Source organism: Haliaeetus leucocephalus, unplaced genomic scaffold (genome assembly GCF_000737465.1).
Source record: "Haliaeetus leucocephalus isolate CR32 unplaced genomic scaffold, Haliaeetus_leucocephalus-4.0 Scaffold138, whole genome shotgun sequence".
Taxonomy (NCBI): Eukaryota; Metazoa; Chordata; class Aves; order Accipitriformes; family Accipitridae; genus Haliaeetus; species Haliaeetus leucocephalus.
Window position 1 is genome coordinate 2,754,133 of NW_010972574.1, and position 14,259 is coordinate 2,768,391.

Consider the following 14,259-nt stretch of genomic DNA (forward strand, 5'->3'; position numbering starts at 1 on the left):
TATTGTTCCTAGTAAATTCTGAAGAAATTATTACTAGAAGTTTTACAAGCAAAAGTTCATGTCCACTACTAGAACAACAAGTTGCCTTCTGGCCATCTCTCAAAACATATAAAAGCAAAGTACTCCAGTAACACAATGATAGAGGCTGTATCAACACTTAGAGGGCAAAGCCAAAGGAAATGGCTTATCTGGGCAGAATAGTCAAAACACACATTTAGCTCATCAAAGCATGTCTGTCAAAGATAATATGCTTTGAGAGATTTTCTTTTCTCCAAATGTGTTCATCTCTTTAGCAAATCTAAAAATGCCTGAGAACAAGATATATTCCTACAGTCATCTAAAACTCTGCAATGCATCCTATACCAACGGACAACTGCTACCTGGAAGCCAAAACTACAGTCAAAATCCAGTTTAATATTAAGTTGGAAAAGGGAAAGGGTAGGAGGAGAGGGGAGAAAGGTATCCTGACAACAGGGACTACCAATTCTTCTGCAGATCATTTTTCATTTACATACAACCTATGTGAAGACAAAACATACATTCAGACTATTTATATAGCTGCTCCAACGTATTTTAACAGCAGTATATTACTTTTCAGTTGTCAGAGCATAGAGAACCTAAGATAACCAAGATTGTTACGGCTTTTTTTTAAGGAGTAGTTCGGTTTTTGTTCTGGGGCTAGTTTTTTTTGAAAGAGATTTCCCCATTTGGAATTTGGGTTATGAAAGTAATTTAAATTTTTCTATCAGCTTTAATTGTAGACTAGAATTTAGATATTAAAAAAAAGTAAGCCGTGAACAGCAACTACAAAAATACCGTATCTTTCATGTTATTTCATAACACAGCGGAATAATGAAACAGAGACCCTCCCCAAAGTCAAAGGCTCTCAGACTTCCAAAGTTACTGATCAGCATGACAACACCAGGAATTAAACAACATACACTCACACCCTGGAACAGCCTAATGGAAATTTTTCAAAAACATGATCAACGCAACCTTTTGGAAGACAACTAAAGGAAAAATGTTTCAAGAACCAGCAATTTCAAACTAGGTACTGTTCAAGAAGACAGCGTCCATAAACCAAACATTTTCCTTCAAAATACTAAAGATACAAGCAGAAAGAATGATCTTATTCTTACAGAAGAGATTTATATAGCTGAAGAATGCTACCTTACCTTCCTTTTTTAACCATTTCACAATGTTTCCTTCTTCCATTGTAGGAGAAAGTGCAGGCATGAGAACTTTAATACCAGGCGTACCTGTAACACAAGCACATGATTATCTAGACTAAATACCTTTTCAGTACAATTATTTTCTCAGTTAACTGCTTAACACAAATGAAACTAAAAGTGCATGAATCTGAAAGACAGTTGAACAAAAGATTCACTACGATGCTCTTTTTTTAAGCTTACATACAAGCACGCACTCCCAAGGAAAACAAGGCACTAAGTATAGAACCTATATGTTACACAGAGAACAAGGGCCAACTTGAGGATGAAGTCATAAATAAGGCAATGTATTAAGCAAATTAAACTCTGTCTTAAGTAAAAATATGATATAGAAACCTGGGATCTGATTAAGACTACTTTAGATACTCACGCTGCTTCAGCTTTGATTCTTAATTTTTAATGGAAACTTTCTCCATGACCAAGTCTTAGTGGACTACTAAAAACATACAAACTAGCATTTCAAGTACCGCTCAGATCAGCCTGACCTACTGAACAATCCTACACCGGCTGCAAGTGAAACAGTGTTATATAACTTTAGTCCCACAAAAACATAAACAGAAAAAATCCACAACTTGGTTAGAGCTCCAACTACACACAAGCTATTGCATGTAGAATGAAAAAGCAGTTATAAAATACAAACATACATTAGAAAAAAAAATCACCAGCTAGCATGAAGCTGTGATTTTAATTTTTTTTTTTATTCTCCCCCCTCCTTACAACTGAAATGCCATAAAATTTCAATGCTGAGCAAGCTAACACCGCCTGCCTCTTCGTGTTTCAGAGACATATCTACTAAACCAAAGCACATTTCCATTTTGGGCGGCTTTCCACACATGGCCCTGCATATGCTTAGTTCTGCCTTTGTCAGGGTCTCTTTGAGATACAACCTTGGTTAAAACACCGTGCCACACCCTCTCATTTACTCCAGGACACAAGTGAATGAGATGAGTGTCAAAGACTTGTCCTCCCATTTCCTGCTTGCTTGGCAAGAAAAGAAGTCTGAATGTTAAGACTCAGTCAGATATAAGCAAGCCCAGAAGAGAGTACACACACACAGACGCGCACACACGTATCTCAGTCCTCAAGAGAGGCCAAAACTGCTGCAACCATGAGAAACTGGGTGAGAGGTATTGATATGCTCCCTGCTGATGAACCATCATGTGCTACAGAGGATAGTGTAACTCCACCCACAAATTCCTCAGTGGTATTTACCATAGTTTTTCTTCCTAGTTATGCAGTATGTCAGCAGTATGGTTATGAATCTATGACCAGAGAACCAGCCAGGCAGGCATCTTCTCTTCTGTCTCAGTGTACTTATCCATCCTCAAGCTTCTAGTCATGGGCATGCAAGTGTGAGGAAGCAGGGTGTAAATGTGCAGAACATATCTAGCAAATTGTTAGAATCCTTTCCATCTCTCTATCAAGATCTAAGTATCTAGCCTTTGGTTATGACCTCTGTCTTAATGCTGAGCTGCAATACTAAGACCAGGCCAACACAAACATGTAATCCCACTCCCCAAAGTTCAAACCTTAAAAAAAGAAATGGGAATTCAGAGTCCTGAATTCCTAGACCAGAAGTTCTCTTGGTCTTGGCAAAATCCACCACAAACACTACATCCTCCTTTCTCCTCTCTTTCTCCTCTTTGCCACAAGCTGTGGAATCTTTTTCTGGCTGACAGATTAAAGCATATCTTCTAAATTAATAAAGCCCTCCTGATCCTAGTACTCCAGACACTGATGATACACCCCTTTCACTGATAAACTTTTCCAATGTTTATTTATCCTTTCTGTTACGAAACTATATCTACTTTGCAGACTGAAATTGCCTAATTTCAAGTTTCAGTGATTGGATTTCATGTCTCTGCTAAAAAGCTTGAAAGATTTCTCATTACAGAGATGCTTCTCCTGGGTGTCTATATGTAAAGACCATGTAAATTTTTAGCCTTTTCTTTCCTTTGACAAGCCAAATAAAAAGATCTCAAAAGTCCAGTGTATTTAAGCAACACAACACCACCACCCCTCTGGCCCCACAACACCATGTACTAGACACAGCTAGCTAACAGATCACTTCAGCCTGCCAATTGAGTGAATCTGCTTAGTAAACCCATACACAGAGAGAAGTAGCACTGCACAGCAGAAAGCAGCATGCCATGTAAGTGGGATTCTTATGAGGACAGGGCTCATGATACAGCACATTGCTCAGCTTCGTAGCACACTACATCTCTTGTCATTTGATCCAGTATACCAAAGTAGTGTTCTGACATACAGCTTGTAATACAAGAGATACTATCTTTCTGAACTTTTAAGGATAGTTATGAGGCCAAATAAATATATCTTTTTAAATACTGTTTTGTAAGAGTAGTCTTCTAGCACCTGACTGATTTTTGAGGCTCTTTCTTGAAGTGTTATATCTGAATCTGTATTCAGTTAGAGAATAGAAATAGACACGTAGAAAGTACATTGTATACAATGGCAAGAATCAATTCTGCTTCATATTCCCTTTTCTCTATAGCCAGCATTAAGGCTTATTATCATTCAATAGGAAACATCACCACATTTCTCCCAGTTGCTGTATTGCTTAGAGTAAGCAGGAACAGTTTTAAAAATTTGGAAATTAATCGTGTCCTCCCCCTCATTATCCAGAGGAAAAAGGGCAAGGAAAAAAACTAGAAGAATTTTGAGCTGAAAAGCATGTGTCATCTAGAGTAAGACTACTTCTCATCCTTACTTCCAAGTCCTAAGAATTACCATGGTTAAGATCTCAGAGAAGACAAAGGAAGAAGTGAAACTTCAATTAATACACAATAATTTAAGGGAATTAAAAGCATCCACCCATGTTATGTAATTCATTAATGTTAATACATTGAATAAATCTGACATTGTCTTTCTCATTGCTACAGGATTACGAAAGAACTAATCATTACACTTGTAAAAGAAAGCAGGTATTCAACCGTAAGTATTTCACAGGTTTGGTAGAGTTAAAGACATTACATAGTTTTTCCATTACTTCTATTTCCATTATTATTCAATCACTCTTCCCACACCTCTCAAGTGGATGGACCTCAAGGCACCATGGGGTGAGCAAAGTCCCTCCCACTGTAAGAGAAGATCAGGTTCAAGACCACCTGAGGAACTTGAACATATATAAATCTATGGGACTAACAAGGTACATCCCAGAGTCCTGAGGGAATTGCCTGATGCAGTTGCCAAGCCACTCTCCATGATATTTGAAAAGTCATGGCAGTCAGGTGAAGTTCCTGGTGACTAGAAAAAGGGAAACAACGCACCCATTTTTAAGAAGTGTAGAAAGGAGGACCCTGGGAACTACCGACCTGTCAGCCTCACCTCTGTGCATGGAAGATCATGGAACAGACCCTCCTAGAAGCTATGCTAAGGCACATGGAGGACAGGGAGGTGACTGGAGACAGCCAGCATGGCTTCACCAAGGGCAAGTCCTGGCTGGCCAACCTAGTGGCCTTCTATGATGATGTCATGGTTTAAGCCCAGCCAGCAACAAAGAACCACGAAGCCGCTCGCTCACTCCTTATCCCCAGGCCCCGGTGGGATGCGGAGGAGAAAATATAAAGGAAAGCTCATGGATCGAGACAAGGACAGGGAGGGATCACTCCTCACTTATGGTCACGGGCAAAAGACAGGCTCAACTTCAGGAAGAAACAAAATCAATTTGTTACCAATCAAATCAAAACAAGGATAGTGAAAAGTAAAACCAAACCTTAGAACACATTCCCCCCACCCCTCCATCCTTCCCGGCTCTACTCCACTCCCAGTTCTCTCCACCTCCTCCCCCCAGCAGCACAGGGAGACGGGAAATGGGCGTTGGGGTCAGCTCGCCACATGTTGTCTCTGCCAATCCCTCCTCCTCAGGAGCAGGACTCCTCATTCTTCCCCTGCTCCACTGTGGCATCCCTCGCACGGGAGACAGTCCTTCATGAACTTCTCCAACGTGGGTCCTTCCCGCTGGCTGCAGTCCTTCACAAGCTACTCCAGCATGGGTCCTCTCCATGGGCTGCTGTCCTTCAGGCACAGACTGCTCCAGCGCAGGCTTTCCCATGGAGTCACAGCCATCTTTGGGGGCATCCCCCTGCTTTGGCGTGGGCTCCTCCATGGGCTGCAGGTGGGCATCTGCTCCCCCGCTCATCTCCACGGGCTGGGGGGTGGACAGCCTGCCGTCTTACCACGGGCTGCAGGGGCATCCCCTCCTCCGGCACACCTCGTTCCCCTCCTTCTTCGCTGACCTCGGTATCTGCACAGGGGTTTCTCTCACATCCCACTGCCCTCCTCCGCTGCAGGTTTCCTCCCCAGAGGCACTACCACCGTTGCTGATGAGCTCAGCCTTGGCCAGCAGCGGGTCCGACCTGGAGACAGGGAAGCTTCTGGCAGCTTCTCACAGGACACACGCCTGCAGTCCCTCCCCTGCTGCCAAAACCCCACCACACAAACCCAAAACAGATGGAGTGATTACATCAGTGGACAAGGGAAGAGCCATGGATGTCATCTATCTGGACTTCTGTAAGGCCTTTCATACAGTCCCACATAACATCCTTCTCTCTAAAATGGATAGATGGACTATTCAGTGAATAAGGAATTGCCTGGATGGTCACATCCAGAGCACAGCAGTCAACAGCTCAAGTGTCCTGATGGAGGTCAGTGATAAGTGGTATCCCTCAGGAGTCCATATTGGGACCAGTACTGTTTAATATCTTCATCAATGATGTAAGACAGTGGGATTGAGTGCACCCTTAGCAAATTTGCAGATGACACCAAGCTGAGTGGTGTGGCTGTCACGCCTGAGGGATGGGATGCCATCCAGAGGGACCTGGACAAGCTTGAGAGGTGAATCTCATGAGGTTCAACAAGGCCAAGAACAAGGTCATGCACCTGGGTTGGGGCAATCCCTGGTATCAATAGAGGCTGGGGGATGAAGGGACTGAGAGCAGCCCTGCAGAGAAAGACTTGGGGGTACTGGTGGAAGAAAAACTGGACATGACCTGGCAATGTGCACTTACAGCCCAAAAAGCCAACCATATCCTGGGCTGCATCAAAAGAATCATGGCCAGCAGGTCAAGGGAAGTAATTCTGCTCCTCTTCTCTGCTCTGGTAAGACCCCACCTGCAGTACTGTGTCCAGCTCTGGGGTCCTCAACATAAGGAGGTCATGGACCTGTTCGAGCAGGTCCAGAGGAGGGCCACAAAAATGATCAGAGGGATGGAACACCTCTCCTGTGAAGAAAGGCTGAGAGAGTTGGGGTTGTTCAGCCTGGAGAAGAGAAGGCTCTGGGGAGACCTTATTGCAGCCTTTCAGTACCTGAACAGGGACAAACTTTTTTGGAGGGCGTGTTGTGATAGGACAAGGGGTAATGGTTTTAAACTGAAAGAGGGCAGATTTAGACTAGACATAAGACAACATTTTTTACAATGGGGATGGTGAAACACTGGCACTGGTTGCCCAGAGAGGTGGTAGATGCCCCATCCCTGGAAACATTCATCAGGCTGGACGGGGCTCTGAGCAACCTGATCTAGTTGAAGATGTCCCTGCTCATTGCAGAGGGGTTGGACTAGATGACCTTTAAAGGTCCCTTTCAACCCAAACTATTCAATGATTGTATGACTTTTTTTAAAATGTGAAATGGAAAGATTTTAGCAAACCACTAAATAACCTCAGCAGCCATCAACAATCTTGACAATGCACAAAGAGCAGAGACTGAGTTAGTTATTTATTCCTCAAAATCCCTATGAGAGAAACACAATCAGGATTGTGGTCCCCAAAACACTTGAACTGTGGAAATGAGCCCAGTGTATGCATGGTTAATGTTCCCAGAAGACTGCATGAGGAAATATACATTAAATGGTTGTCAGTTTAATATTACTCATTACTGTAATGCTTAGAAATGTATCCAGTGTTCCTCATAACACTGGCAATTCCCATCCTAATTACCTCCCAAGTATTTTCTTTAAAAAGCTGCTTCTTGTAACCTCTCATCTTGGACCAATACACAGAAAAATGAACTATGCTAAGAGTGTGTATTATTATGTGAATGCCTATCTGTGTTCATTTACCAAATCATGTTTTGTCTATGATCACTTTTCAAATACTACAAATTAAAGCATGACTTCACAATCTTCTTTATACTACATATGTTCACTTAAAAAAAAATACATGAGTAGAAAATAATACATTACAGGGTACAAAGAAGTGTTCTCTGTTTCATTTGTCTAACTTGACAAGCCAACTTTGACAATCAAAATATGATTTTGAAGCTATATGCCACAAATGTCTAGGACTATCTAGAACTAGTGGACATACTCCAATAAAAAAAGTGAAAGCACTCCACATTTCTAATAAGAAAAAAATTAATTTTTAAACATGGTGCTTCACATGTTTCACTTCAGTAGAGAGTCACTTCATCCATTTCCCAGAATATGCTCCATACTTTGACATAAATACAAAATTGAGCAACAAATTTGTGCCACTAACATTTTCCCTTTCATGTTACGAGCAACTACCACAAGATATACAGTCCATTCTGGTCCTTTGATCAAGTTGGGAGAGAAGATCCAGCAGCAAGTACACACGAATTGTGCAAAAAATATTTAAATAAAATAAACAGGGTACAAAGCAGAAGGAAGAATCAAAAAAAATCAAAGCATATACATGTCAAATCTGAAAATGAAGAACTGCCATTTTCTATACTATTGTTCCTCACTGCAAGAATGGTACCTGTAACTGAGAAGCAGTACTCAAACTGACCTTAGAAGGTATATGACTATGCCTTTAACAGCCAATACAGTAGGCCAACAGTCTTCTCAGGCACTTAACGACTTATTACTAACAGTCATGCTAAATAAAAACTTTGCAAAACCTCTATTAAGTGGGAGATCAGACAAGTACTCATAACAGTAAATTAAAAAAAAATTCTTTCCTTCAGCCTTCCTCAGCTTTCCACCAGGTACACAGAATATTTGACTTGTAAGGCCCAGACAACTAATAAAGGCTTTTTATTATTACATAGAGGAACTTTTCTGCTACCTGAGAAAGACCAATGTATCGTATCAGTCAAAGCAAAATTCTGTTTTGGAAGAAAACCTAGTGTTCTGCTACTCCTATATAAGAAGACATGGGGAGCTGAGGGCTGCTCAGCAGCTTCAGCAGGCAAGAGAATATAAACCCTCTTAATCAAATAACGTTATCTGCATACCACTGATGTAAATCCCAGTGCTAGCAGAATAGTTCACTCTGCATCACAAAGCAAAACAAAAGTAAACACCCATCTTTCCACTTCTAGTCCCATGCTTTATGCTGTAAACAGAGTACTATAACTCAAATAGCCTTCTTTCCCTTCTCGACCTACGAAACACATCAGTGTAATTCTATCCTCACAAATCTGCAAGTCTATTTAGAAACTGTAAGAAAAATAAAGTTTGAAAACTAGCCCTATGCTCCACTTTCTTTGAAGATGCTAAATACAAGACCTTGCAAGTTGTGGGTAACAAAGTTTACCACTACCTGGAATGCTGCTAACACTTTACTTCCAAACATAATTACATATAAATATATATTCTATGTGGTGATTTCATTCAGAAAAAGAAATATCTGACTGTAAAATTCTGTGAGTTGTCCCTGCAGACTTAAAACATATTGCAAGATGACCACTTATGTCATTGATCTTTTCCTTTAAAACTGTTCACTGGAAGTTCAACATGCTGCTAAAATTACAAAAATAATTTGCATACGGAAGGAAACATTTTGTCTCCTAAATGGATTCAAACAAAAAAAAAATTTAACAGATACATCAGAGCTCTTAATCCAAAAAGAAAATATCAGTTTACTTATAGTTGCTAAGTGTTAGCATTTGAAATTCTGCTGTATTCTCCCACATGGGGAGAATTTTAAATCTATTTTATTGTTTCTGGTAGTTACAGCTGAATGTTGATTGATAAATAGCAACCAAGCATAAAGCTAACAGGAATTATTTCGCAAATCATTGCAAACTTCTAGTCACTTGCAGCAAGCAAGTTGTTCAGAAAAAACACACGTGAAAACGAGCAGAGAGCTGAGAAGATTTTGTCCCTACACTGGAAAACCGCCGGAGGGGTGGGTTTCCCCCCCCCCCCCCCAACTCCTATACTCACCAGCAAAACTTAAGATTTATTTCTAGGCTGCTTTTGCTGGCATATCAAAGAAAGAAATATATTCCTGACACTTTGAGAAAATTTTGGGGACAGAAGACTTCAGAGAACACAACACTGAAAGAAGTTATAAATTATCTCAAGTCATTTTTTAAATTGGGCTATCTAGGTAAGAACTTTATCTGTAGAAATAATGTTGATAACATGGACAGCCATGGCAGCAAAAAAAGTGCACAAAGTATACCAAAAAATTGCTTTACTTCTATTACTTTGCATGGAACTTCCTTTTCCTCCTCACTTATATGCAACCTGATCTGAACTATGAAGAATTATACAAGAAAATGGTAATAGTTACAGCATCCATTACAGTAATGCACAAGAAAAGATTTCAGCAACAGACTTGGCAATGCTGTGGCACTGATTTTAAAAACTCAATTTCTAAGTACTTTCAGTTGCCTGGAGGTTGGATGTGGTCAACAACTTCATTGAAGAACTTCCCAGAGAACACATTTATTAACATTGCTTGGATGCTTTAAAGTAATTTCATAGCTACAAAATCAAAGCACTTTTTAAATAAGAAAAGCATTTCTTCTCTCTACAATGTATCACAAACAGAATTTTTCAAGGCAGCACAATGATTGCATTTTGAATAGGGCCAATTCAGGAAAAAGTTTTAAGCCATATGCAATTGCCTCTTGCTCCACATCAACTTAATATCAATCCATGATACAACCAAAAGGAGCTGATCAGTTCTGCCCCAACTGTTCACTTTCACACCTTTATTCATACTACCACTACTACTAATACTCATGCTGTTGCCCAGTTACCCAGATTGGGGAATGGATTTTGCTACAAATTAAGCTGATAACAAAACCAAATACAGTCAAGTTAGCTTCCTGACATGGCTCATCACACAGCAGCATGACCAAAACCAATACCCAAAATGGGCAGTGGGAACTTGCACAGAATTTGAGTTAAAGCAACTGTGGAACTACAATCCAGGTGCTTATGCACTTCAACTCCATTTTCTCTACTCCTTTCCCATCCTCCAAGCTCACCAACCTATCCATTCCTTGTGCATTCATTTAATGCTCACGCATAGAGATGCCTGTGTTCAGAGAAGTTCAGTAGTGTTGCAAATTAAGGGCCTTGTTCAGCAACAGATACACAAGAACACTAGCTACAACAATGGTCTTTCAAAGCTATTTCAGTCACTTCTCAGTTAATGACCACAGATATCCAAAAGACAGGCTTAAATATGTTTCTGGAAAAAAAAAAAGCAATCATGTTCAACAGTTCCCTTCACCAAATAATATTTTCCCTCATTAAATGAGAAAAATATACTAATAAAAGAAGTCATTGCATTCACGTAAGTTAGCTGCACTGTACAGGCAGTCCTTATAAGCACTCTGGGAAGTAAATATTGTTTCTTTTTCATTATGGGTAAGCAAAAAGTTCTGGCAATTCACACAGAATCTCAAAGACAGAGCTCATGGGCATAATAGAATTTAGAGCCATGAGCATATGAAAATTCTGAACGCCTAGTCACCATCCATTAATCTTACTATCAACAATAACTGTTATTACTTATCAGTTAACTGAATAAAAAAGGAGGAAGACTTAAAAAAAACTTCACATAAACAGTAGCTGCTATTTTAAAGAAAACCCTCTGTGTATCCAAGAGAATTTGATCTTGGTGATACATTTTAAGAATCAAGTTGAGTCTGGGCACAAAGCTTCTGCTTCTTTCCTTCTCCATTAAGACATACAACGCATATTTAGCCTGTGTATCAAACAGACTGAAGAGCAGGGTTTTAAGAGAAGAGCGGACTCGTAGACCTCTATAATATCCTATTAACTACAATCTGAGAATCCCATTGACAGTGAATTTTGTACTTGAACTTACTCAGCATAACACAGGTTCATTGCCTCTTTTTCACCTCCTTCCCTATGGAAACAGCTACAGCATTGTCAGACCAAAAAAACTGCAATGAACTGAAGACAAACGCTTTAATGTGCCCCACCGGAGAGATACTTCATAACTTCCTACGCCATACTCTGTAGTCACTAGAGAATTGAAAGACCTACTCCAACCTGACATCAATGATAAGATTAAGAAACATTAAAAACAAAGCCAAATTTACAGATCTCTAACATAAAAGTTCATTCATTTTCTTCCTTCCTTCCTTGTAAGCAACAAACTGGGAATTCAATCCTGAATTAATCATGTTGACTATGCAAAACAACTTTCTCCCTCTTCTACCATCACCACAGAGAGGGACAGAAACACACAGAGAAGCAAAAACTAAAGTGACACAACAAAACTAGATCCACATGAACCAATACTTCAAATGGTGGCATTTTCAGAAACAGAAAAGTGGAAAAATAAAACTAATGCTAAAATAAAACTGACTTAACTTTAAATTCTCAGACTAGGAACCAAGAGTGAGTTTTATGTCCAGAAGAGCTGTATTTTACCAGAGAAGTTACGACTTTTTTCTTAGTTTTCATTTTAGAGGCTACAATAAACATTTAAGAAAAATGGTGTCACTGAGATATGCACCACCTTGAAGAGCAGTAAGGAATACTAAGAGGGTTCAAAGAAACACGTTAATGAGGAAAGCCTGAACAAGTTAAAGGAGTGATATAACCACCTTAATACATAAAAGTTTACTGTAATGAAGAAAAAAAAAATTTCACCCATATCCAAAATTAAGCAATTTAACTCCAGCTACACATTAAATAAGCCTTTCTCACCATAAAGTATAAAGTACTCCAATAGATTGCCTGGGAGGACTGTAGGCAAAAGGTCTTTAAGGAATTAGATAGTAAGGCTAATGTAGAAGTAGCTAATCCTACACTGGACAAAAAGACAAACATATTATTTTATGAAGGAAACAATTTTTTTCTAATAAAATCTGAAAATAAGTAACATTTGTTTCAAGAACAGGGATAGCCTTCCCTACATCATACACAGCAGGTTTTGCAAAGGAAAAGATTTTCATACTGCAAAGCAGCAAAGACAACCAGTGCTGGAAAGAAGGGTATACTGAAATCTAAACCACAATGATTAACAAGTCTCTAAACTACTACTGAGTTTTACTGTAAAATACACGTAGTTTTATTATACAAGGTTAACAAGAGCTCACTTCTTTGTAAGTGCACTTAAAAACCAAAGTGTTCACATATTTTATGCTCAGTATCACACCAGTACCTAATAACAACGCATCTGATTATTGTTTAAATGTTTCACAAGTTGTAACTAATGGATCAAGTAGGGAGAGGAAAGACCACATTTTATTTGGGCATCTGTGCTGGTTTGGGCTGGGATAGAGTTAATTTTCCTCACAGTAGCTAGTATGGGGCTGTGTTTTGGATTTGTGTTGGAAGCAGTGTTGATAACACAGGGATGTTTTCCTTACTGCTGAGCAGTGCTCACACAGAGCCAAGGTCTTTTCTGCTTCTCACACCACCCCAACAGCGAGGAGGCTGGGAGGGGGGCACAAGAAGTTGGGAGGGGGGCACAAGAAGTTGGGAGGGGGGCACAAGAAGTTGGGAGGGGGGCACAAGAAGTTGGGACAGATGACCCCAACTGACCAAACGGATATTCCAGACCATAGGACGTCATGCTCAGCATGTAAAGCTAGGTAAGAAGGAGGAACGGGTGCACGTTCAGAGTGATAGCATTTGTCTTCCCAAGTAACCGTTAGGCGTGATGAAGCCCTGCTGTCCTGGAGATGGCTGAACACCTGGTTGCCCATGGGAAGTGGGGAATGAATTCCTTGGTTTGCTTTGCTTGCGTGCGCATCTTTTGCTTTCCCTATTAAATTGTCTTTATCTCAGCCCACCAGTTTTCTCACTTTTACCCTTCTGATTCTCTCCCCCACACCACTGTGAAGGAGGTGAGCGAGTTGCTGCACAGTGCTTAGTTGCCAGCCGGGGTTAAACCATGACAGCATCCAAAACTCTTCCCACATCTCTTAGAGAAAACATGGAAGGTAAGGAGAAGATCTGCCTGGTAATTCTGTCACAACAAACTCCTGAGAAGAGAAAAAGTATCTTGAAAGGCTGTTGCCAAAACCTCACAGGTTTACTTCTATGTGGCAATGTATGCTGGACACACAATTAATAAATTCAAACTCCATTTCTCCATTTAAAAAAAAAAAAAAACCCCATAAAATATAGCTTCCATGCCCTTCTCCAGCTACTTGAAACATTACTTGTAGAATAATAAGATGACAGAAAAGTGGTGGAATCTCCAAACATTGGAAAAAACCCAACCCCAAATCTTTCTCTTTCAGTAATTACCTGTACTTACACCTAAAACCCACTCAACTATTTCCAATTGTAAGCACTTCTCTTTCTCTATCCACAACACAGTATTTACATATTTGAAGGCCTAATCTCCCACCAATGTAGTCTCCTCTCTAGATGCAATTCCTTCAGTTTTCTCAGTGATCACACTTTCTAGACCTTCACTGCCTCTCTCCAAATCCACTCCCATCAGCCCATACCCTTCCTAACGTCCCTCCAGAGACCCAACCAAGCAGCACCCCGCCAAACTAACCCACCTCCACAGCTGCTGATCCAACTCCCAATCGGTCATCGCTGCCGAGCTTCTCCTGCTCGGTCCACCACCCGCCCGGCTCGGCCTCGCCACCCCACACACCTCCCTGGTCCCACCAGGCTCTCACACCTCCCCACCACCTCGCACAGCCTCCATTCCTCCCCCAGCACCACCCGCCCTCACCCCTCGCTTCGGGTCGCAGCTCCTCCGCACGCACCTGCGGCAGGCCAACGGCACAGGGCACCCGACGAACAACGAAGGGCGCAGGGTCCCGCCCGTCACTCACCCAGCAGCTGCGGGGCCCCGCGCAGACGCC

At 40.9% G+C, this 14,259-nt stretch overlaps 1 protein-coding gene across 1 annotated transcript in view; it reads right to left on the reverse strand.

The window, feature by feature from the left end:
• PDHX (pyruvate dehydrogenase complex, component X) overlaps positions 1-14,253 on the reverse strand; it is a 60,852-nt gene extending 46,599 nt beyond the window's left edge. The window contains exons 1-2 of the mRNA XM_010586020.1: positions 14,230-14,253; positions 1,176-1,259 (exon numbers count right to left, since the gene is read on the reverse strand). Of these exons, the coding sequence (XP_010584322.1) occupies positions 1,176-1,236 (61 nt within the window). The 5' untranslated portion in view covers positions 1,237-1,259; positions 14,230-14,253. The remainder of the gene's footprint in view (positions 1-1,175; positions 1,260-14,229) is intronic.
• Positions 14,254-14,259: the final 6 nt, after the last annotated feature.